This window comes from Panthera leo, chromosome B4 (assembly GCF_018350215.1).
Source record: "Panthera leo isolate Ple1 chromosome B4, P.leo_Ple1_pat1.1, whole genome shotgun sequence".
Taxonomy (NCBI): domain Eukaryota; kingdom Metazoa; phylum Chordata; class Mammalia; order Carnivora; family Felidae; genus Panthera; species Panthera leo.
Window position 1 is genome coordinate 31,910,064 of NC_056685.1, and position 22,317 is coordinate 31,932,380.

At 42.9% G+C, this 22,317-nt stretch overlaps 1 protein-coding gene and 1 long non-coding RNA gene across 3 annotated transcripts; one reads left to right on the forward strand and one right to left on the reverse strand.

Annotated features, from left to right (window-relative positions):
- Positions 1-3,456: 3,456 nt before the first annotated feature.
- On the reverse strand, positions 3,457-20,959 carry LOC122224051. Its single transcript, XR_006204640.1, has 3 exons — positions 20,424-20,959; positions 18,919-19,574; positions 3,457-3,543 (listed from the first exon to the last, which is right to left on the reverse strand). It is a non-coding gene; the product is annotated as an uncharacterized LOC122224051 (long non-coding RNA).
- Positions 3,470-22,085, forward strand: GJD4 (gap junction protein delta 4). Of its 2 annotated transcripts, none has more exons than XM_042945366.1 (2): positions 3,470-3,543; positions 20,511-22,085. In XM_042945366.1, exons 1-2 carry the CDS (start codon positions 3,534-3,536, stop codon positions 21,572-21,574), a joined length of 1,074 nt encoding a protein of 357 aa, XP_042801300.1. In that variant the 5' UTR covers positions 3,470-3,533; the 3' UTR covers positions 21,575-22,085. The 2 variants fall into 2 exon arrangements, with proteins under 2 accessions (XP_042801300.1, XP_042801301.1); XM_042945367.1 differs by lacking the exon at positions 3,470-3,543 and adding an exon at positions 19,032-19,095 and having other exon boundaries at positions 20,529-22,085.
- The last annotated feature ends 232 nt before the right edge of the window (positions 22,086-22,317 follow it).

The window sequence follows — 22,317 nt, forward strand, 5'->3', positions numbered from 1 at the left end:
ATCTGAATGTCCCTAGCTGTTGAAATATCTGTGATTTTGTGAATAAATATTTGCAGGTACTTGTGCATCTTGTTGTTTATGTAACCAATTATAAAGAAGAATTGTGGCATTAAATTATGTTAAGACATTTCCCCCATCCAGATTCTGACTGCATGATACTTGTTAGAGTAAACAGGTTCTGTTCTTAAGCCCTCAGATCAAAGAGTTGTCAGCTTGGAATGAATTGAGTTGATGACTTGATGCTCCTGTGGAAATGTGTGGCAGTCAGACACGACCTGTTAGCAGGAAAATGTCCTGAAATAACTGGAACACTGGGCATAACACAGGATTTTCTAGCATTGCAGTTTATTTATTTGGGGTCCAAGCCCAAGCCCAAAGCAGATGCTCAGGGCCTTGAGGGTAGTGGGAGACCTTAGAATGGCACAGAGAAAGACGATATAGAGGTGCCAGCTTTATGAGAGCTGACTCAGTTATGAAAATCAACTCCCTGTTGATTCAAGAGGTCTTAATGATCGCTTCCCTCTAGCTTTGCTTGGAGGAAGTCATCCGGGCCACGCCCCTGCCACCCACTGAGCATTGTTTCTCAGAAAGCCCCAGAAGGCTTGTCTGGCTCCAGCTTCCCACGGATGATTCTAGCAGAAAAAGTGTTTATGAAAGTGCTGATGTGAGGCACACAGCCTCATTCCCTTTGGCAAAGAAGGCTTGCACTAGTAGCGTGGGTGCAAATGGGTAGCTGCATTTGGAGAGGGAAGATGAAGGAGGAATTTGAGCAGCAGGTGACAGCGGGAGTCAAAGTTAGGGAAAGGGCATTTTTACAATGGGTTGGGTTGGTGGACGCTTCCTATCTCTGCTTCCGCAGAGTGGCCAAGCCCTCATGTATCAAAATAGAGGTCTCGCTGTACATCTACAGAAAGGGAAGGTGCATGTGGTGGGAGCTTGTAATATGGAATGTGTTGAAAAATCAGGGAGATGCCCCTAACGAGCAGGCCGCTCACCCGTCAGTCTTCTTCTGCTTGAGAATTTCTGAGTCTCGCCTCCAGCCCAGGACATGCCCATGTCCAACTGCCACAGAAACCTCTGCTTGACTGAACCTGCTCCCTCTTACTCCCCATCCATGGTCCTTCTCTGGGGTGCCCATCTTAGAGAATGGCAGCCCTGTCTGCTCGGTTACCGAGGCTGGGAGGCTCCTTCCTCAGGTGCTCCCACCCCAGCACACAGGTCCCCCCTCAGCCGCCACCCAGCAGTGGAAAACACCTGCAGACAGGAAAGCACCATGTTGACACAAGGTCCTCTGGGTGATACTGTGAAGCTAGGGGAGTCATTTCATGGAGAACAGTTGCAGAGTGAAAATACATTAGCTAACCCAACTTACAGGGAAATGTCCATTCCACAAACGAGGCCGAAGGCACCGTCAGGCACGCTGAGCTGGGGGCCCGACACTGAGTGGGAAGCCTGAAGGAAAGGTGAGGTGCAGAGAACTCTGACCCAATGTCCAGGGAGAGAGAGTGCCCTGTGCACATTCTACATCCAAGCATCCAAATCTTTGGACAAACATCCAAGATTTAGGGCCTGGGCCTCAGAGCAACTTGCACTTAAGCAAGAGTCATTTATTTGTTCTTTGTGCACAGTCGTTCAGAAATAGCCCCAATCTAAGCTCTTAGGCACCACAGGAACACGAGAGGCATTTCCCCTTAAGCTGGGTGTGTTTGGTGCTAGTAGCAAAGGCACTTACCACCCAGAACAGGCTGCAACCATCTGGGAAGGGAACAGAGGTCCTGCAGCTTAGCTCAGCCGCGTTGCCACAGGCTCCCCCTTCGTGGCGCTGTCTCTGGCCCCATCACACATATGCCCCATACAGGGTGCCTGGGCCCCAGGGGATCAGTTTAGTGTTTGCTGCGCCACCAGCTCAGCTTCTGATGCGAGTCTTCAGTTAGACTTCTTATGACTGCTGGAAGTAGCATTTGAATTGCTCTCAGTTTCCAATTCTGGACCTCTATGGCTTCATAGGATTGTACAGAAAAAACCCTCTGAAAGTCTGAGTGAATCCTCTATTGTGTACACATGTGTATGCTCTGTGGTTAAATGGGAAGACTGCAGTTCTGGAAGATTCAGAGCTCTGACTCCAAATTCTAATGTGAACTTGGACAAATCCCTTTACTCTTTATATCAGTTTGCCAGGGCCACCATAACAAAGCAGCACAGGCTGGGGGGCTTACACAACAGAAATCCATTTTCTCACAGTTTTGGGGGTTTCTTCTGAGGCCTCTCTCCTTGACTTGTAGATGGCTGCCACCTCCCCATGGCATCTTGTGGTCTTGTTCTGTGTTCCTGCATCATGGGTGTATATCCTAACCTCCTTTTGTTTAAGGACACTGGTTGGATGGGTGAGGGCCCATCCCAATGGCCTCATTAACTTAATTGCCTCTTTAAAGCTTCCATCTCCAAATTCAGTCACATTCTGAGGTATTGGGGGTTAGGGCTTCAACATATGAATTTTGGGGATACACAATTTAGCCCATAACAATTTTCTTAATTTCATTTTTGCTTCTTAATGTCTGAAGAATTCCTTTAGATGAGCCAATGACTTCTGAGGTCTGTTTTTTTCTCTACCAATGTTGCCTGGGAAGGTGTGCTTCTCTCTTTCTTATGAGATTATAAATACTTAGATGGCGGTGGTCATGCTGTCTTCCCCATCTGAAGATAACACACATCCCCTTCCATCCATTGTCACTTGCTGATGCTGCCATTGCCAAGGTTATCTGAACCTCCTGCCTAGCTTGAACTTCAGAATGGCAGTCAGTGAACAGAGGGCACTCAGAGGAGGACTGAGCCCAGCCATACTGCAGCTGCTGTGCTCTCTGGCTCCCCTACATCACAAATTTCATTAAATTTTTAAAAAGTGTTTATTTTTGAGAGAGAAAGAGACAGAACATGAGCAGGGGAGGGGCAGAGAGAGAGGGAGACACAGAATCCCAGGAAGGCTGGGTCTGAGCTATCAGCACAGAGCTGGATGCGGGGCTTGAACTTGTGAACCGTGAGATCATGACCCAAGCCGAAGTCAGATGCTCAACCACCTGAGCCAACCAGGCACCCCCATAAATGTCATTTTTAATAAGGGCTCCACTTGTCACAGATACTTTAAGAGCACCACTTGAAGGGAGGCACAGGCATACCCCTGCTCTCAACCTAGTTTTGAGTGTGGTTCAGGATATGTACTCCCACCCCACATCTGCTAATGGTCCCTTAACTAGTTTAGAATCAATGCGTGTTACCTCCTTCTGAGATAAAGAGACTGGTGGGCTTGATAGGAAAACTCAGCAAACTCTCATGTTGATAGCTAAATTCTTGCCTGAAATCATCCTTTAGGGGAAGGCTTTTCTCTACTCAGCTCCGAATAGAGGAAGCATCCATGTAGCTAATGTCAGAAGCTCATGCACATACTATCCTTGGTCACTTAAATTGCTCCTAATGACCATTTGAAACAGTTGTACTTTGAGACATCTTTTCACATCTTCAACTTCTGGTCTGTCTCCATGTTCCAATCTAACAAAAAGAGGGATAAACAGGAAACTAGTTTTACATTTTGGTTGTCCTTGAGAACTGGTAGAAAACACTCCTAGGAAATCCCCTACAATTCCCAACCTATTCGGTCCATTGCTGAGGATTCTTGTTGAATAACAGCATTTCTTTTCCCATTGAGCCAAAAAACAAAACAACAAAAACACATTTAATTTCCAGCCATTTCTCTTTTGTCAGAAAAATACCCTCAACTTTGATAACTCTGGCAACTATGGCAACAGTATGGACTTTGTTTCTAAAGAGCTAAATCTGGAATTCAAGTAAAAAATTAGAAACACAAATAAGGGAGCACCTGGGTGGCTGAGTTGGTTAAGCACTGGACTCTTGATTTCAGCTTAGGTCATGATCTCATGGTTCATAAGATCAAGCCCTGTATCAGGCTCTGCACTGACAGTGTGGAGCCTGCTTGGGACTCTCTCTCCCTCTCTCTCTGCCCACCCCTGCTCGTGCATGTGCACACACACTCTCTGTCTCTCAAAATAAATAAATAAACAACAAAAAAGAAATACAAGTAAGAAGAACTCAATACCTATTGCCTTTTAGGGTGGATTATTCACTGATGTCATAGACTACACATAATAAGCCATTTTGCTATGGAAGCTCAAAGGAGCTAAAATGTGTTAGCTGTGTTATCTGGCACAGCTAGAATATTTATCTAGAAACAGGCTCAATTCACTGACATCTCCATCACTCCATACCTATCTTCATTCCATTGCCAAAATCCACTGTTTTCATTTAATAACTTAAATTCTTAAGTTAAAATATTTCACTATCATTTTTTCACTGTCTTATTATGAAGATATCTTTTCACTGTCTTAAGATATCTGTCCTTCCTTGTAAAATGAAGAAAATGAAATGATAAAAACAGAAATGTTTTGAACCTTTTTTCTAATCTGTGCCTCAATGCTCATAGCACCCCTGGTGAGCCACAAGATTGTAGGCAGAAGTGTTATTCTTCTGAAAAACTTAATTCATGGTGGGGCTTCTGGGTGGCTCAGTTAAGCATCTGACTTCAGCTCAGGTCATGATCTCACGGTTCATGAGATCGAGCCCCGCATCGGGCTCTGTGCTGACAGCTCGGAGCCTGGAGCCTGCTTCGGATTCTGTGTCTCCTTCTATCTCTGCCCCTCCCCCACTTGTGCTCTGTCTCTCTCTGTCTCTCAAAAATAAATAAATGTAAAAAAAAAATTAAAAACACTTAATTCATGATGATTTAAAAATTTATTCTTTTTCTTATCTGTTCTTCTTTTGTGATTTTCTCTCTTTGCAGTCTCTTCCCTTTGTTCTTCCTCCTCTTCCATTGCTTTTCATTTTTCTTCCTAAAAGGTACTCATTCTGCTCCATATGTGATTATAACCAGGTTTACCTATCATTTTCATGGCCTGGTTAGGATACTTCAGATCAGATTACTTGCAGAGTCCTGGCAGCAAATACACATCTCCATATAGCAAGAATAAATGGGGGGTGGGGAGGATATTGCTCTTTCTCTATGTCCCCAGAGTAAAGGGAAATTGGGGTCAAGGTTGGCACAGATCATTAAGTAAGGTTTCTGCCCATAGTCATGACAGAATAAATGTTATTGAACTAGATCTCCCACTGTAAATAACTAAAAAGGCTGGATGAAATATGCGAAGCGAAAGTTTTCAGTTGTTGAAAATAGGCAGCAAAGGACTGCAATCTCTGACATTAGGGGGAAAAATGAAGTAAACCCTATAATTGCTTCAGTCTACAATTACTTCAGCTTTTTAACTGGAAGCAATTTTTTGGACTGTATGCAGGGAAAACCCAAACAGAGTCTGGAGGTCTCACTGAGTTGAGAAGACAGAGATTAGAGTTTGGGGAGACTGACACAGCTGGAGGGTATAGGACAAGATACCAGAGAAAAGGGAGAACTCCAGAAATGTGCATACAAGTTCCCTTGAGTCTTTGGCTAAATGCTAAGCTACAAATGCAAAGAGCAAAACTCCATAAGGTCAGTAAATGGAAGCTTTAAGCTGAAAAATTCCTAGGCCTTGCATAGGGTAGAGAGACACTTAAATTCTGGCCAGCCAAACTGAAGTTACCTTGTTAAACAAGGGAATATTCAGTAAAGACTTTAGAAATGTAATACCCTCATAGTAGGGCGAAACTAGATCCACTTTAACAAAGCTTAAAATAAGCCTCAGAAAGATCAAGCTAATAGACAGCTTAACTGCCTGTAAAATTAATTCAATACTTTTTGAAGGAAAATAAAATCCAGACGTTCAACAATGTAACACACACAATGTCCAGCATTCAATAAAAGTAACTAGACATGTGAAGAAGCAGGAAAAGGTGACCCACAATGAGGAGAGAAATCAGTCAGTATTAATAGAGCCAGGAATAATAGATCTGGATAATGGAATTAGCAGATAAAGACTGTAAGACAAATTATTCTAAATAAACTCAAGAATTTAAAAGAAAACAACTATGATGAGGAAAATGACTATATTAACACCTGGAAAATAGTCTTCAGGACAAGGAATATTACTAGAGATCAAGAAGGACATTTCATAATGATAAAAGGGTCAATTCATCAATAAGACATAAAATTCTTAATAGGTATGCACCTGATAACAAAATTTCATAAAAGTAGTCAATCAGGAAATAACATCTATAGCTGCCATTTTAAATTAAAAAGGGAAATAATACATGGCTATTTTCAAAGTTATCTTTGCCACCATAGGTTTACTGAGTAAACTATCCTAGGGCATTACTGGGGTGACAGAAAAACAGTTTAACAGATTTGGCTTTGACCTCAAGGAGTTCACAATAAGGTTGAAATACAGAACACACACACACACACACACACACACACACAGTAATTAAAAGATTAAAACATATGTCTCATGTATTCTTTCTTAAATTTCTGCCTTTCAATTTTTGAATCAAACACATCATTAAGCTCTTGTTGGCTGTTTCCCATCTCCAGGTATTAGTTCCTGGTCTTAAAAACATTTTAGTAGCTATTTAGTCATCTCTCCTATGCCCAAGTGACCTTATGGGGACCCTAAAGTAGATCTCTGGTATTAACACTAACAATGATCCTCCACCAGATTCCCGGTTGACCTTTCTTCTAGGTTCAGCTATAACCTTCAGAACGCGGAATCTGGTGGAGGATCATTGGGTCCCCATAAGGCTTGCAGTGAGCTTCTATGGTCTCCTTACCCTGCTTTCTACCCATTGGAAGCAAGCAGTGAGTCCTCTACACTCACATTAGTAGAATACATTTGAGAAAAAAAAAAAAAAAGATAAGTTCTCAGGGTGATTCACGCCCATTATAGTTAATTAAACCAGTCCCACTTAAGAAGACAAAGGAGCCACTCCTTGGGAAAAATCATTCTTAAAAATCCACTTTATACCCACAATTTAATCTTTTAAAATTCAGTCATGTTTCCCAAGAAAACTGCCTAGAGGTAGTATTGGGATTAGAATGGATTATCCCTAAATGAGCTTTTCCAAAAATCCAAACTCAGCTAAGAAGGGCTCTTTGTTGCCTTTTAATCAATGATTGAATTTATTTATGCCACTTCTTTCCAAGAAAGATTAAAGTAGCTTACCACAAACCTGCTATAGATCTTACCTAGTTCCAGAAAGGAACTGCCCAAAAGAGAAGCCTCATTTAGTGTTGCCTGGGAATGAGAGCTTCTCTATGAAGTTCTCCCCAGGTTTCCCAGTTGCTTCCATTTATTTGTATTGTGGAAAGACTATGGACTTTGGAGTCAAATGAATTGGGAAAGAATCCCAGCCTTGCCACTACAACCTGTGTGGTCTTAGGCAGTCATGAAACATCATGGAGCCTCATTTTCTTCATCTATAACATACTTCATTCATGGGTCTGTACACATACACATACACACATACTCCAAATACTAGTTCTCTCCTTAATGCTCACCTTATACCTCTATTGTAGGCCTTATCATTTATTACACTTATATGACCATGTCTTAGATCTTCTGGAATCTGGGAAGTTGCTCATTGTTCTTCCTGTTAGGATTGTATTTGTCTGCCTCCTTCCCCTTAGTGGGAAGGGCTATGTCTAAATTCACTATATCCGTATCTGGACACAGTATCTGGCACAGAGTAGATGGCATTATTATTGTTGAATGGAACCCTCACTCAACAAGCTCTCCATTACCTTCTTTAGTGAAGAAAAACAAGAACAAAGCAAAATTTTAAAACTCCTCCAGGCTTCTCTCATAGCTCCCTCACAGCTGGGACCATAGCACTCTTATGGGGGTAAAGGGTGAAGAGCTTTGATGTCAGGACCTGGGTTCAAGTTCCTGTTCTTCCACCTACTAGCTGGGTAAACTTGAGCCATCAAATAAAGGAATATGTGAATCAAAACTACAATGAGATATCACCTCACACTTGTCAGAATTGCTAAAAACAACACAAGAAACAATAGATGTTGGTAGGGATGTGGAGAAAGTGGAACATTCTTGCACTATTCATGGGAACTCAAACTGAAGCACCCATTCTGGAAAAGAGTATGGAGTTTCCTCAAAAAGGTAAAAATAGAACTATCCTACAATCCAGTAATTGCACTACTAGGTATTTACAAGAATACAAAGATACTAATGCAAAGAATACAAAAATACTAATTCAAGGGATACATTCACCCTGATGTTTATAGCAGGATTATCTACAATAGCCAAATTATGAAAACAGCCCAAATGTCCATCTACTGATGAATGGGTAAAGAAAATGTGGCATATATATGGTGGAATATTACTCAGTCATAAAAAAGAATGAAGTCTTGCCATTTGAAACAACATGGGTAGAGTTAAGAGTATTATGCTAAGCGAAATGAGTCATTCAGAGAAAGACAAACAACATATGATTTCACTTATATGTGGAATTTAAGAAACAAAACAAATAAGCATAGGGGAAAAAAGAGACAGAGAGACAAACCAAGAAACAGACTCTTAACTATAGAGAACATCTGATCATCAGTAGATGGAGGTGTGGTGCCAGGAAGGTGAAATAGGTGATAGGGATTAAGGAATGCACTTGTGATGAGCACCAGGTGTTGTATGGAATTGTTGAATCACTACATTGTACATCTGAAACTATTTTTAGACTGTATGTTAACTAACTGGAATTTAAGTAAAAACTTAAAGAAAATAAAGGAATGTGTGTACACTGGCCAGGTCAGCCTGGCACGTAGGAAGGGCACAGTGCTGTTTATTTCCTCTGAGCTGTCCCCTATTGTCACCCAAATCACACTCTTCAATATAAAAGTGATATTCTTGGGGCGCCTGGGTAGCTCAGTCAGTTGGGAGACTGACTTCAGCTCAGGTCATGATCTTGCAGTTCGTGAGTTTGAGTCCCATGTCGGGCTCTGTGCTGACAGCTCAGAGGCTGGAGCCTGCTTTGGATTCTGTGTCTCCCTCTCTTTCTCCCCTCCCCCGCTTGCACTCTGTCTCTCTCTCTCAAAAATAAACATTAAAAATTTTTTTTAAAAAGTGATTTTTTTTTAATTTATTATTAAAAAAAAATTTTTTTTTTAACGTTTATTTATTTTTGAGACAGAGACAGAGCATGAACGGGGGAGGGTCAGAGAGAGGGAGACACAGAATCCGAAACAGGCTCCAGGCTCTGAGCTGTCAGCACAGAGCCCGACGCGGGGCTCGAACTCACCGACCGGACCGCGAGATCATGACCTAAGCCGAAGTCGGCCGCTTAACCGACTGAGCCACCCAGGCGCCCCTAAAAAGTGATATTCTTGGTTGAAGGCGCCTGATCCAACGCTGCATTATCACCCAGTCATTCTATTTTAAACTCTTGTCCATTATCCTCACACTTAATTTTTCTGCTTTGTTTTTTGTCTTCACTTTCATATGGAAATAGAGCTTCGTAATTGCACGGCTGGTTTCTGTGGAGGTCCTGGCTGTACCAACTGCATTGGAGCAAATGAAATGGATATTCCATACCTTCCTTTCATTTTGTTCCTTAAGAGAAAACCTGAGTTAAAAAAGACTGCCTGAGGAGATCCCCCTGTCTCTCAAATTGCCGGTGTGCTGGGTAGGATATTGGCTCAGAGACAAATTAACTGTCGCCTGCTCTTTGAGACACCACTGTCTAGGGTTCTGAATATATCCTTCACTTATAACAAACAGGCTAATCACTTGTCACAAATCAAAGAGGTTGTGAATGCTTGGAGGGTTAGCATTTAACAGTTGTGAGTTTTAAAATAGATCAAATTCCTTCATGCCCCCTTCTAGTATTACATGGTAAAGAACAGAGACAAACGTGAAGTGGGGGCAGGGGGGGCATGAACAGGTTTGTTCTTTATTCATCTAACACTGAGCTCACACGACAGTCACAGTCACAGCCACCCAGTGTCTTCCTCCCTTCCTTCCACAAAGTTGGGACAAAATGGTTGATGACAAATGTCCAATGCCAAGGAAAATTGAGTCAGGAAGTGCTCAAAGTACCTCCGGTGTGCTGTGACTTCCCTGTTCATTGAGCAAAGGGAAAGAACCACTCTGGCTGGCTGGCCAAAAAAGGCCAGCCCTTTATGAAAAAAAAAAAAAAAATGAATGAGGTGAAAGAAGTAGGAGAGACAAGAAAAAGTGATCTTAATTATAGCTACCATTTATTGAATGTTTCCACTGTGCCAGGCAGTTTACATGTTTTATCTTGTTTCCTTCTCTTAACAGCCTAAGAGGTAGGTGCTATTGTTACTCCTGTTTTACAACTGAGGAAATAAAACCCAGAATAAGTGATGGGTCTAAGACTCAAATCCACATTATTCTATTGTATTCTTTCTACTCTTGATTGCTAAGTTGAACTGATGCTCAGCTGAGAAGCAATGAGGGTAAAGGAAGATCTCTGGACAGTAAGGAGAACTGGAGTTTAGTTGTGATCTTGAGGGAGCTAAGGTGGTGGGGCAGAGAGGTGGGGCAGGGGCATGCATAAACAATTGATATTGTGCAACGATATTGCCCAATTGATATTACACGTCATGAGCATAAGCACAGGATGTTATGTGAGCATGAAAGAGGTAGTCTTGAGTGGAGGAGAAGGCTGTCTCTGGAAGCCAGCCAGAGAGGAGATAAGATGCTCTATATGTAGGAAACAGCTGCGGCAGGTGTCAGAGTCAACTAGATCATGGGAGCTGCAAGAAATTTGGGTGTTTTGGCAAGCAGAATGCTGAGTTGGGGAGAGAGGAGGCCAGGTCTCACAGGGCTTGGTGAGCTCTACTTGACATCATCCTGGAAGGTATGGGGAGACGCTGAAGGGCTTTAAGCAGTGTAATTTTTTTAAAAAAATGTTTAAAGCAAGTTGAGTGCTGTGATTTTGCCTTGGCTGAGATGGATCTTAGTGTCATTCACCTAGTTTGGACATGTGAGTTTAAGGTGTAAGTTCTCCAGGGTGATGTCCAGAATGGAGCCGAACATATAGTCTCTTATTTTCCCAAGCAATGCAATTCTGAAAATCTCATTAAATGAAATATGTAAGAGACCAGTATTCTCTATTTCTAGAGAGATTTAAAGAAGAAATCCTGAAACATTTGTGTTTAAGATGCAATTTTAATTTTGTTCTTTCCTTTCTAGACTGAACACAGAGTTAACTAGCTTAATAATTAGCTCTTTGTTGAGGACAAAGATTTGCCCCTTTGGGTCTGATCAGTGACTCCTATCTATGGATCAACTCTGTGAAGGTGATTAGATCTTTACTTCTGGTCGCTAACAATATAACTTTTATTTTCTAATTTTCCACTATCTTTTCCGAAATAATAAAGGCAAATCATGAAATCAGGGAGGAATTTGGCGACTTCCTCATAACTGCCCTCAGATCCTAAGAGACCTCTTCTGGTGCTCTTCTCTAATGCGCCTGTGAGCTGGGTACTCTTCCATGTGTTCCCACAAAGCAGCACTCCATACTTTCCTTATGCTGTATCCATCACACTTTACTGTAATTGCTCACTTATTGCATTTTAAAATTATCTTTCTGCCATAGGCAGGAGCCCATTAGCTTTTTCTCAATTATATTCCCAACACTTAGCAGAGTTCTTAGTAGGTGTTTGATACCTTTTTTAAAAAAGTTTATTTATTTTGAGAGAGAGAGAGAGGGAGGAGAGAGAGAGAGAGAGAGAGAGAGAGAGAGAGAGCTGGGGAGAGGCAGAGAGAGAGGGAGAGAGAGGATCCCAAGCACAGAACCCAATGCAAAGCTCAAACTCACAAACTGTGAGATCATGACGTAAGCAAAAATCAAGAGTTGGACACTGAACTGAGCCACCCAGGTGCCCCTCAATACGTTTGAAATGAATGAATCTTCAACTCCATGAAGTGGATATTATCATCTCCCTTTTGAAGATAACAAACCAAGCTCAGATACGTTGATATTTGTTCAAGACCAAACACTGGTAAAGTGCTTGGAACCAGGACTGAACCTAATTCTTCTAACCTCAAAGTCTGTGTTATTTCCATCCTATTACCTCTGACTACAGCACCTGCTTTGATGGATAATTTTTAGCTGATTTGACTCTGAAAACAAACACCAGCAGTGAAAGGAATAGGCGTATCTGTGGCAAGTGCAGACCCCCATTAGACACCTGCAGTGGCCATATGAGAAAACAGCATGGACAACTAGAAATAGTTCCACTGTGTGCCTCGTCCCTGCTCTGTAGTGTGGCTCTAATGCTTCATTCTGTGACCGAAATGTTAAATGATGTTACTGAAAGGTTGTACTAGGTAGTATGGTCCACATGTTCACCCTGGAAAGGATTTTTGGGCATTTAGTAACTCTCAAAATGTGCTATGTGGCATAAGCCCAGGATAAGTAGAAAGGAGAATAGAAACTAATCAGGAAGGACTTGTGGATCAGGATATCTGTGTGGCTCCCTCCTTTACTTGCTTCAGTCTTTGTTCAAATGTGCTCTTCTTAAGGAGGTGGCTACCCCATTAAACCTTGACATCCTCGACTTCCTTCTCTGTTTTATTCTTTTCCTTAACATTTATCACTATCTAATTAATTTTGCTGATGATGTTTATCTTGTTTATTGTCAGTTCTTTCCATTAGAATAGAAGTTCAATGAGGACAGAAATGTTCATCTGCTTCATTCTCTGCCATTTCCCCAGTGCCTAGAACAGTGCCTGAGACATAGTAGGTGCTCAGTAAATATTTTTAAAAAATTTTTAAAAATGTTTATTTATTCTTGAGAGAGAGACAGAGCATGAGCAGGGGAGGGGAAGAGAGAGAGAGGGAGACACAGAATCCGAAGCAGGCTCCAGCCTCTGAGCTGTCAGCACAGAGCCAGATGTGGGGCTCAAACTCACAGACCGCAAGATCATCACATGAGCTGAAGTCAGACTTAACTGACTGAGCCACCCAGGTGCCCCAGTAAATATTTATTGACATAACTGTGTTCATCACACTATAAACAATATTTTGAAAGGCATCAGTAAGTCAGAAGGCATTGATAGTAACAATAATGAGTAGAGGATGATTCCTTTGGGAGGGTGAGAAAATCCATTGGATTTGATTTCAACTGACATCTGAGTTTCTTAGTCCATTTGGGCTGCTATAACAAAATACCATAAACTATGTAGCTTATAAACAATAGATATTTATTTCTCACAGTTCTGGAGGCTGGAAGTCCAAGGTCAAGTTGCTGGCAGATTTGGTGTCTAGTTAGAGGAAGGTTTTGGCTCAAAGAAAGCCATTCTTTTTGCTGTGTCTTGCTCCTAATACTATCGTCTTGGGGGTAGGATTTGAACATACGGATTTTCGGGGGACACAAACATTTAAACCATAGCACTCAGGAAGACTGTTCTAATATACTTCCCAAGATCTGTGAACATAAGGCAAGCTTATGATGGAGACTTTCACTTCTTCACAAAGAAAATCTGTCCTGAAACTTTTTTCTTCCTTTGGGAGAGAAGTCACACCTCTCTGCTTATAAGAACCAGCTTAAGTGCCGCAAAACAAACTCCAGGGGACACTGTCAATGCCATCTTGGTAGAGAGAAGACATCTGTCTCCCTTCCCAAAAGCAGTGGAGTTGAACTGGAGCTAAAAAATACAATTTAAGAATGACAGCTTCGGCGGGTGGGGGGAGCCTGGGAGGCTCAGTCGGTTAAGCATCTGACTCTTGATTTCAGCTCAGGTCATGATCTCATGGTTCGTGAGTTCGAGCCCTGCATTGGGCTGTGCACTGAGAGTGCAGAGTCTTCTTGGGAATCTTTCTCTCTGACCCTCCCCAACTCATGCTGTCTCTGTCTCTTTCAAAGTAAAGAAATAAACTTAAAAAAAAAAAAAAAAAGACTGACAGTTCTGGGACCATAGGAGCAGGAAATTCCTACCAGAAGAACATTTCCACCTTGTATGTGTTCTTCAGGATCTCCTGTTGCCTAGGTTGTTAATTTTTAGCTGTAAATCTAGTGTGGGGGAGTGTGTGGATACAGGTGGTAGAAGGTCTACACATAGCTGGCTCACCCTAGATTACCTATGCTTATATTGTCAGAAAAGTAAGTGGTTATAATCAATTTTGTTACTAGATTTACATATGCAGATGATGTGTGACTGCTGGCATAATTAGTCTGTTGTACTGATGCAGCTACTGAACCTTTGCTTTCTAGCCACAATCCTGAATAAGTCATTTAAATCCTGAGAACATGAAAACCTTCATTTCTCAGATTAGATAATCTATTCCTTAAACACACACACACACACCAAAACAAGACAGATGCCATCATTTCCAAGTCCTCAAGAAGCTGAATTCTATTTCCCTACAAGCCATTTACCTATGAGTCTCAGAGGAAAAATACCCTTCTCCGGCCAGGTTTCTGGGCCGGCTGATCAGGGCCCTGGGGCACCCATCCTCGGGAGGAAAAGCCACTACAAGACCCCTGCCTTCCTTCACTGGTGCCTGATTCTTGGGATAATAAGAATAAAGATGAATAGTTTGAGTACACATCATTGGCTACACACTGTTCTATGTGTTTTAGGTTTTTCTCATTTGTTCTTCACATTCTAGGGTAGGGGTTAGATAATGTTATTTTACAATGAGGAAACTAAGTAATTTCCCAAGGCCACACAGTCAAGAAACTAGAATTTTATCCAGGCTGTCAGACTCCAGAACTTGTGTTCTAAACCTTGATATTAGGCTGCCTTCTTGGCCAAAACATAAACAGTAATGAAGATGGAAGTGGAAAAGTGTTCTGACTGAAGCAGGTGTGGGATGGGTGGGGTCTGTGCCTTGACCCCTCCCTCCTCTGACTCTGCAGCCCCTGGGGCTGCTAGAGTCACACTGCGCTTCTGAATGGACACTTTATCAGCCCCAGCTTCTCTCCTCTAGCAGATCCCTATTGTTAGTCAATCTTCATTATTCATGGATTCTTTACTTGTGAATTTGCCTAATTGCTACAATTTATTTGTAACCACAGAATCACGAAGGGGCTGTCATGGTTATTTGTGGACATGCACAGAGCACTGAAGACTTTGTCACCCACGTGCATGTTTCCTGGGAAGAACATGGTGGTGACGGGCTGCCTTCTTGTTTCAATAACTGTAAACAAGCTTTTTTTTTTGGGGGGGGGGCGTCCACTTAATGGCAAGGTTTTCAAATTTTTGTGCTTTCTGTTGGTGATTTTGCTTTTAAAATGCCCCCCCCAAACACAGTGCTGAAATGCTAATATTCCCAACTGCAAGAAGTCTGTAATGAGCCTCACAGAGAAAAATACATGTGCTAGTTGAGCTTCAGTCAGGCATGAGTTACAGCGCTATAAGCCATGAGTTCAATGTTAATGAGCCAACTATATTAAATATATATAAAAACGTATGTTAAATAAGTTGTCTTTTAATAGAAACCCACATAAAACAAAGCTTTGTATTGACTGATTGAAATGTTGTGACCAGACCAACTCTGTATTTCCCTTAGGAGTCCCTAGCAATCTTTAATTCAGTGTTTGTGGCCACTTTATAGAATATATCTACCATGAAAAATGAGAAATGACTGTAGTTATTTATTGAGAGCCTCTTATAGGCCACATAATGTGCTAGAACCTCATTTAAATTAATCCTAATTCTCAACAACTCTGTAAACAAAGTATCATCTCTAATTTATAGATGGTAAAACTCAGGCCTAAATAATTTGGCAACATCATTAAGCTAGAGGGAGGTGTGCCAAGGCTGAATAGCATATGGCTCTGTTGTTCTCTTTCCTTTTGATTCAGTTCATTTGTGAACAAATTCCAGGTTGGCATCTTGTGCAATTCAGCCATATCCATGTCCCTGACTCCCACTGGATTTCCTTTCCATTGGGTTGATCACAGTACTTTCCAAAAGCTTTTCTCTGCTCTATAGTCACTCAAATGGAAATCTCCTCGTTGATTCCAGGATAATTTTTTTTGAACCAAAGTGTTTTATGAAAAAGTTCCCTAAAGTGATTTTCCCATCATGTTTCCTTGCCAACCATCTTGCAACGTTCCAGGTGGCTAACTGTGAGAACGGAGGTCACTGTGTCACTCTGCTCCACAGTGCTGGGGGCCACTGCTATGACACTGCCCTCTGTCACTGAGCTCTGCTGGGGTGCCCAGCTGGCCTGCCTTCCCTTCCTTCAGCTACTCTCCACTGTCCCTGCCCCTGGCTTGCTGTCTATGATCTCCCTCCAGGTGTCACTCCAGGAGAGCATCTGTCTCCTTGTGGGGGGGCAGGGCCAGGTACTGGTTGTGGTAGCAGGTGAACAAGATATGCTCCCTGCTTGGGGTCTCCTCTTGGCCTCAGATAGTGTCTTTGTCTTCAGTGACCAGGTCCCCCAACACCATCATCTTGTCCATCACGATAATTCACTCCACAAACTAAGGCCCCAGGTGATTGTCCACCCTGCAGGACTTCTCACCCACATAGTGTTCATACTTCATTGGAGGGCTGGTGCAGATGAAGACCACAATGTCCTGCCTGGTTTTCATCTCTGTATGGCTGCTAAGGCTCCAGGCATAGGCTCCAAGTCTAAGAAAAAACCTCGGGCTTCATACACATTGGCCACTTTGTCCGCCAGGTCTGGCAACAGGGCTGGGTACTGCTCACTGCAAGCAGCTCCCTCCAGCAGGGAAAACTGCAGCAGATGTCCCTCAGGAGGCTAGCCTCGAAGTCAGCCAGAATCCATGTCCTGTCACTGGCACTGGGTCTGGAAGGTTGGGAAGGCTGGGACTGGGGGCTGGGATAATTTTATGGAGAACCATGTATTTGATGCTCCAGACACGCTGTCCTTCTCCTCTTTTGTTCACATCTTGCTTCTGGCAGTCACTGGGGTTTAAATTTCCAGGCAGAGCAAAAATATCTTCTAGCAGGAAAAAGGCAAAGAATGGAAATGACACGGACTTAGAGAAGCAAGATGAAAACAGATAAGGGTGGAGAGAGACAGGCAGTGTTACCTTTTCAGAAGATGCCATGGGAGCAAAGGGATAGACAAAGGGCAGGAACCCAGAGGAGTAGACCCTGAGATGCGTAAGTAATACTTTGTTTTTATTTTATTAATTTTTAAATTATTTTAAAAAATATTTATTTTGGGGAGAACACAAGGTGGGGGAAGGCAGAGAGAGGGGGACAGAGGAACTGAAGTGCGCTCTGCACAGACAGACTCACAGCAGTGAGCTGGGGCTTGAACTCACAAACCTCAAAATCATGACCTGGGCCAAAGTTGGAAGCTCAACTGACTGAGCCACCCAGGTGCCCCGATTCTTTATATTTTTAAATCATTTTAATGTCTTTGATTTTATTTTGTATATCACAGCGACTCGGTGTAGGCAAAGAACGCATTTTTTTTCTGCTTTACTGATGAGAAAACTAAGGCATCAAAAGCTATAGTGATTTACTTGAGGTTGTAAAATTCTATTTTATTCTGCATTCAGAATAGGTTATTTTATATCACACAGAAAAATTCAGAAATTAGTTTCCTGATATTTCAGATTTTAAGCAGTATCACAAACAGTCTATTAGGAAGCAAAGATATTTTCCTTTATTTTATACTGGAACCACATGGCTATTTCAATATTTTTTATTTAACTACAATTTCTCTAAATTTCATTGTTCATGTTGAAGCATTTGACTAAAATATAGCAAAACTACTGTGCCTTTTAAGGGGGTCAAAATGTTTTCTGTGGGTGGAAATGTGTCATGTGAATAAAGATGAAAGTAGCTTTGTTGTACTCCTCTTCTGGGAATCTTTTTAGGGATATTACTAAAGTCAAGAATAGATCAGAAATGAAGAAAAGATGGGAATAAAAGAATAGCTTTCATGGAAAATTGAAATCATTCCTTTTAAAGTTCACAATTTCCAGCCTGATGATAGATCCCCAGCCTTGCAAGATGGGTTCCTCCTAGCTATAAAGGTGACAGCCACGAGAGGATTTTGATGCAACTGTGATTGATGTCAGCAGGTCCAGACGGTGATACTTTATTACAAATTTAATGGACATTTATTAAGCTGATTCAACGGGAGCAGCCCTGGCTAGATGGGGCTGGGAGAGACAAAAGGAAGACGCAATCTATGAAGGTGTTGGGGGCCAGTTAGGGATGGAAATTCCAGTGATTTGAGTTGTTGCACACCCACTACATGCTAGGTGCTCTCAACATCATCATTTTGTGTCTTCCTCCCACAAACCCTGAATGAAACAGCATGATTCTCCCTAATGCAGGGATCCTGATCCTTATGAGGATATGTAGGGAGATTCAGTGACTTCCCCCACTGACCAGGTAGCTGCCCCAGGCTTTGTACCCAGGCCTTTTGTATCCAAGTAAAAAGCTCTCATCTCTCACCCAAACAGGAAATAGCTAGAGAGTCAGTGAGTCACAGCCTAAAGTTGGGACACATGTCTGAGATGCAGACTTATGCTTTTATCCATGGTGTAGGAATTCAGAATGAGGGCCAGACCCTTGCATGCCAGAGTTAAGATGGCTTATGCTTCATAGAGAAGACAAAACATGAATATTTTAATGTTTCTTTAACAAGTGAAGGGGTTATGGAAATGTTTGCAAGGAGAAAACACCTTTTTAGTGGCAAAATTTCCTTAGCCAGTTAACAGAACTGTTTCTTTCTTGGGTTAAATGTAGTAGCTTCTATTATATCCTGAAGCATCTGGCTCTCCCAGGAGAGACATGTGAGCACTGCCCTGGGCCTGGAATGTCCCAAGAGGGTAAGAATAACCCACAATGAGAGACAACTCCTGCTGTCTTCTGGTCACTGCAGTTGTCAAGAACGCTTTGCCTCAGAGGACAGCTCAGGGCTGTCTCAACTTGGAGATGGAAAAATCGCCCACCACCTACCCCGTTCCTGGGCTCCAAGCTTTCCTTTTATATCTGCAGCTCTCACCTTTAAGTCTTTTGTAGGGAAGATACATTTATTCCTGCAAAGATTTTCCACTTTCTTGGAGAACACAGGCTTCCGATGTCTCCAACAACCTTGAGTCTGTGACGCTAGGAGGCATGGAACGTTTGGACCTGCTGGGATTCCTTCTCATCACCTTCAATTGCAACATGACCATTGTGGGTGAGTATAGGAAACAGCTCCAAAGCTCTTGTGTTTTTGTTTTCATCACTTTGCCTGGCCTGTTTATTGCATGAAGAAAGGGAGCTGTGTGCTCAAGCTTTACTTTTAATCGCTCCACAGCCCTACCATCATTTAAGGAAGGCTTGGATGTGAGTGTTCTCTGCTGGGGCCTGTTCTTGCTGACATTCAGGTACTGAGCCTGAAGGACTGAAGCAAAAGGAAGGAGTATCTTTGTGTAACTCTTCTCTGGCTACCTTATCAGGAGAAGGAACAATATAGTAAAAATTAAAGAGAGATTAATGCCTTGATTACACTTTCTTCCTGTTCATCCTTTTCTTGAAGTTTAATTTGTAAAAGATTAGTAATTTCTCTTGTGTATTTCAAGCCAGATCCAAAGTTTAGTTTATTTTTTTAAGAAAGTAATAAATATTTCTGAGTTTGATGCAGACGCATTAAATTTTCAGAGAGGTATGGTATTCCTGGAAGAAGGAATTGAGTAAGGGATTAAAATATACCCATGAAGTGGTTGATATTTTTCTTACTCATTGTTTTGTAGAATTTAAACAAAGTCAACTTGGTCTTACAAGTTTGAATCAATGACCTGATCACATAATTCTATTCTTTGAGTTTAACTGCCTTTTGTTTATAACAGAGCTTTTTCTGATGTCAGGTGATGTTTACTGCATCTTGTCACAAAACAAAATATTTGCAGATTATTTTAACTGAGTCTTAAACATGTTAGGAAAGAGTTAACTCGTGACATGAAAATTGGACTTGAGGTTATTTTGATTTCCTAGGTTGGTCTCACTTATTCATGATAAATTGAAGAAAGAGGAATCTCAATATATCATAACAACTGGAATAGAAGGAAAAGGAATTCTGAGTCACTGACAAACCTGAAAAGTTGAATGTTGTTAAAGAAATTTGATTCCAAGGACCATAAAGCAACAGTAAAGATCTTGTGGACCACTATCATAAATAAAGACCACTAAATTAAAATTAGCAGCTACACACAGTTACACAAATGTGCTAACAGCCTTTCAAAAGCTTATTATCTATAGAGAATAATAAGATCTTATTTACATCATTAATTTGCTCAGCTCAACTTTCTTTCTAGAAGCTTCAGTCCGGGAGACATTACCACAAATCTGAACTAGTGGAGTCAAATCAAACATCTTTAGTCTCTAACACTTCTTTAAAATCTCAAAGCCTTTAACAAACAACTAGCCCAGCACAGCGCCTGACACACTGCAAGTGCTCCATAAATATTTGGCAGATGAGCTAAGTAGCAGAGGCTGTAGCGGTGACTAAAATACATGCTTACTGACCTCTCAGTTCTCCAGCCTCCACCCTGTAAATACTTAAGACATGGTGTTGGGTGCAAATGTGTTTGTATGCTGGTGATGGTGCCCTTCCTGCTTCTTCCTTTCTAGGGAAGGTATGGCTTATCTTCATGATACTGCTGAGGATGGTGGTGATCATCTTGGCAGGCTCCCCCGTATACCAGGACGAGCAGGAGAGGTTTGTGTGTAACACCCTGCAGCCAGGATGCGCCAATGTTTGCTACGACATCTTCTCCCCGGTGTCCCAGCTGCGGTTCTGGCTGATCCAGAGTGTGTCCGTGCTCCTCCCTTCTGCCGTCTTCAGCGTCTACGTGCTGCACAGGGGGGCTGTGTTGGCCGCCCGCGGACTCTGCGGGCCGGACGGCGGTCCCGGGGGCCCTGACCCCGCTGACCTGAGCCCCGGGGACAGGGAGCGGCGCCTCCTGACCGTGCCAGACTTCTCTTCTGGCTACATCGTCCACCTCTTTCTTCGGATGCTGACCGAGGCAGCTTTTGGTGCCTCGCACTACCTCCTATTTGGATTCTTGGTCCCAAAGAGATTCTCTTGCACGCACTCTCCCTGCACCAGCGTGGTGGACTGTTACGTCTCTAGGCCCACGGAGAAGTCCATTATGATGCTTTTCATGTGGGCGGTCAGCGCGCTGTCTCTGGTGCTCAGCGTGGCGGACCTCGTCTGCAGCGTGCACAGGAGGGCGAGAGCGCGCGGGCGCGCAGCCGCCCCTCTCCCCCGGCCACGGCCTGCGCGGAGCCTGGGCTCGAGGCCAGGTCAGGTGGCCGGCGGCGGCGGTGGATGGGCAGAGGTGGGGGCGTCCGTCCACCCCGGCCCGTGGGCTGCAGGGGAGCGTGCAGACAGCCCCAGCCGCAAGTCCGCCGCATCAGGGCGAACCGGACTTCCTGATGAAGAGGACAGTGAGGTGATGTCCTCAGCCAGCGACAAGCTGGCCGTGGCTTGCAAAGAGCCGGGGAGCAGGCCCCACAGAGAGGCCTCCGGGGACCCAAGGGACGAGGGTCCCACAAGGTCAGAGGAGCACCCCTTAGCGCCTCAGAGCCGGCTGGCCCGGCGCTGTCTGTCCGGTCAGCTGCAGCCCCCCGACCGGCCTGCCAACCCAAGATCCAGAAAGTCCGAGTGGGTCTGAAGAGGGAACGCCAGGCAGCCGGGGGCCGGGGGGCGGAGGGGGGTGCATAGTCCAGTCCAAACGGAGACCTGGCCCACGAAAATGCACATCCTCTTTGGCCCATGTGAAATCCTCATCAACCGGCGGAGAGAAAGGCAAGCCGGCATGGGACACATGGACTTTGTGCGGGACTCAAATCCTCAAGATACAGATTTCATGTACATAATACTTTCTCTTGACCAAAGCACTTGACATTGTGCTTTTGACAATGTGACTGGAGGCTAAAATGATTAATTAGAGAGTGTCGGGTGATTGATTAATGTGACACTCTTGTCCTTCATGATAGTATGTGCTTAATGTACAGCACGTTGCCTTACATTAATAGAGCTCATTCATGCGAGTTATTATAGAATTCTTTATTTTGTTTTTGTTCGTCTATTTGGATAAAAGGGGCACTGTTACGCATGTCTTTAATAGATGTCAGTTTAACTTCTCCCAACCCCTTTAATAAAACTTCAATTCTGATGTCACACTTCACAATTCACAGTGTTATAGAAGAAATGACAAATGCAGAGAATGTGGTTCTCAACCACTGGGGACTCTGGGCGGCAGGCATCTTAGACTGTCTTTGCTTGTGACTGTAAGATGCCTAGGCATGGGATGGATCTCTGGCATGCTTGTTCCTTTGCTGAGTGGCTGTCCTCACTGAGTAGAGGGAACACGTTTTTGCTTATCTTTTTATTTTTTTATTTTTAATTGAAGTG

What these genes read in the sequence shown, in the direction of transcription:
- GJD4 (XM_042945367.1), top strand. Translation starts at nt 19,032, where the DNA reads ATGGAACGTTTGGACCTGCTGGGATTCCTTCTCATCACCTTCAATTGC. An exon ending in TTGCAACATGACCATTGTGG is followed by an intron (nt 19,096 to 20,528) that starts GTGAGTATAGGA and finishes CTTCCTTTCTAG; the next exon opens with GGAAGGTATGGCTTATCTTC.